Raw genomic sequence first — 2,699 nt, 5'->3', positions numbered from 1 at the left:
TTAGCATTTCAAAATAATGAAAAAATGTCTCAATATTTAGACTTAATATCTCAAAATAAGGACTTTGTAATACTAAGTCGATATTTTGAGATACAAAGTAATTTTATTGAGACACTAAGTCATTATTTTAAAACACTAAGTGAGTTTTTTCCCGGCGCATTGGCGGAACTGGTCTTCCATACAGCGGGGAACCATGGGAACGAGGAGGAGGGTGTAGTGGAGTGGCGGGTTACACTCCTGGAATGTGTGCGCGCTCCCGATACCCTTCTGTTCCCGTCGGTGGCGGCGCGCGGCACAGACGTACTCGTGTGCGCGCTCCGCTCAGCCCGCGACAGGTCTGGAAGTGCAAAGGAGGCAGGACAACGCTGGCTGACTGGGAGCGGGGGGATGATGGCGGTGAGCAAGAAGAAGGCACAAGTTTGATACTGTAAGAAGAAACAAGAAGAAAAACTGGAGCACTGTGGGCGATCTTTTCGGCGCCTAACACGATGAAGCAAGTCGGAGGTGAGAGCGTTAGAAAGTGGTTTACCTTTGAGCGGCGTCGTGTGCAGAGCCGGGGTCGAACGTTTCCAACGGCTCGTACTTGGAATGCCACAATGAGTGGTTCAGAGCGAGGCTCGGCGGTTGGCCCAGTGATAGTTGGTTAAAGTTACTTTCGTGGTTGCCTTGACGATAACCGCTTACAGCTAACGCCATCGAACCGTTACCAAGAGTTATCCAACGTTACTTCACGTTCAAACTGTGGCTTTTCGTGCTCTTTGATTTGCATGCAGGCAGAGATAATCATTTATTAACTGACTTTTAACAGACTAACGTCAGGCATGGTGAGGTAATGGTATCCGGCCTCTGTATTAACCGATTTTCCTGTCCGTCTCTCTCTTCAGATGACTTCGCTGTGTGTGTTTGTTAGTTGAGACGACGGTGCTGCAGAGAAACTCCGCCGGACCCATGGCTCCGCTTGTGTAACGTTGAGGGGATAGTAGTTCACAACAATCAGCAGCAGTCTCTACACACCCGGCTTTTTCCAATCGGGCTGCAGTCGTAAACACGCAAAAATGATCAAAGGGGAAAGCAAAGGAGGCGAGAGGACCCTGAGGAGCGCGTCCCCCCACAGAAATGCATACAAGTCCGACTTCCACGCCATTAAGTGCTCCTTTGATGGGCCAAAATCCGAGGGCGCCGCCAAATCATATGCAAATGGGTCCAGTGACACCCGGGAGGACTCGAGGGGGAGGCCTTTTGGCACCAGGGTGAACAAGATAAAGAACATATTCCTGCAGATGGATGGTCAGCAGCAGGAGTGCCAAGAGGGGAAGGCGACCTTAAAGTCCGAAGCGCCCCCGGTGTCCCCGCCAAAGGTGCCGTTTCCAGTCAGCACCCACAGAGCGAGCTTCAACAGTGCTACGAGCCCAGAACCACACGGTTCAGATAAAACACCCAAGGGGGAAGAAGCTGAGATTGACAAAGTGGCTTTGGCAGAGAAGTTCTCTGTGACCAGAAAACTCTTTGAACGGGGGATCAAAGAGCAGCCTGCCGTAGAGAAGCAGTCTCCAAACAGAGCCGTAACCCGTCTGTCCCTCGGCAGTGCCTCCGATGAGGGGAAAAGCACCAGGAGAGTGTCGGGATCATCTGAGACCACTGTCAAATCAGAGCAAACCCCTACATCCGCAGCCGAATGTCAACCGGACGAGAAGGCCGATGGTGAGAAAAGGCATGTGTCTAGAGTGTCGCTGAATGCAGGACCCGTGTCCAAAAGGTTGGACGCTTCTACGGCGGAGAACGACTCCGAATGCAACAACGCAGCTGCTGCAAAGGGAGAAACGGCCGAACACCTACTGCCCACCTCGCCGACAAGGGACAGCTTACACAAATCTCCTCCTCCTGTGAAAGAAGCCACTAACTGTACACCCGTTACCGATGCCGCGAGCAGAAATGCCTCCCAGGCGGCGTGTGTCGTTAACAAACCGGCGTCCAGTGTCGGGGTTAAACCGACGGTTCCCAACGCGGCGTTTAAATCTGTTTCTCCGACAGCTGACGCCTCTCTCAAACCCCTCTCACCGGAGCAAACGACCCCAGTGAGCCACAGCTACAAACGCTCCTCATCGTCCGGGGATGGGTTCAGCAGGACGTCTGTTAGTGGGGATGAAGGCAAGACGCACAGTCCGCCCCCGAGGGACGTGAAGCCTGCTGGTTTTCAGAACACCAGCCGGGCTAAATACCCCGATAAGGCCAGCAGCAACGACCGTAGTCCAACCGGGGTCAGCCAGGCGTCGCCACTGGACTCCAGGGGGGTGAGCGTGGTACGGGCCGAGCTGGTAGTGGTCCAGAACGAGTCCTCGGAGAGCGAGGAGGAGGAGGAGGAGGAGGATGAAGATAATGTGTTTGCGGAGCAGAAGGTGCAAAGTCCCAAAGACGAACCGACGGACCTGAACAGACTGAACTGTAAGACGCACAGGATAGCGGAGACCACCGCGGGCGAGGGTCGAGTCTTGGAGGACAACGAGCCGCGTGCATCGAAAGAGGAGCGGCGCGAGGAAAGTTTAGGCGCGAGTCAAGACGGGGACGCTGATCGCGAGGAAGACGAGGAGAGCGAGGTCGAGGGCAGAGCCTCGCCAGTAGTGTACGGCATCGAGAACGCAGCGTTTGTGGATGACAGAGATGTGGACCAGGTCCTCAGGGAGGAAGAGGAGGAAGAGGAG

The 2,699-nt window shown here is 54.2% G+C and overlaps 1 protein-coding gene across 1 annotated transcript in view; it reads left to right on the top strand.

The window, feature by feature from the left end:
• Positions 1–1,055: 1,055 nt before the first annotated feature.
• ppp1r9ala (protein phosphatase 1 regulatory subunit 9A-like A) overlaps positions 1,056–2,699 on the top strand; it is a 19,799-nt gene continuing 18,155 nt past the window's right edge. The window contains 1 exon segment of the mRNA XM_035676098.1: positions 1,056–2,699. This exon segment is cut by the window's right edge and continues 12 nt beyond it. Coding sequence (XP_035531991.1) covers positions 1,056–2,699 — 1,644 coding nt within the window.

Source organism: Morone saxatilis, unplaced genomic scaffold (assembly GCF_004916995.1).
Source record: "Morone saxatilis isolate NCDOM2014 unplaced genomic scaffold, NCSU_SB_2.0 Contig5, whole genome shotgun sequence".
Classification (NCBI taxonomy): domain Eukaryota; kingdom Metazoa; phylum Chordata; class Actinopteri; family Moronidae; genus Morone; species Morone saxatilis.
Note: the sequence above shows the minus strand (reverse complement) of the source record. Positions and strands in the feature narration are given on the sequence as shown.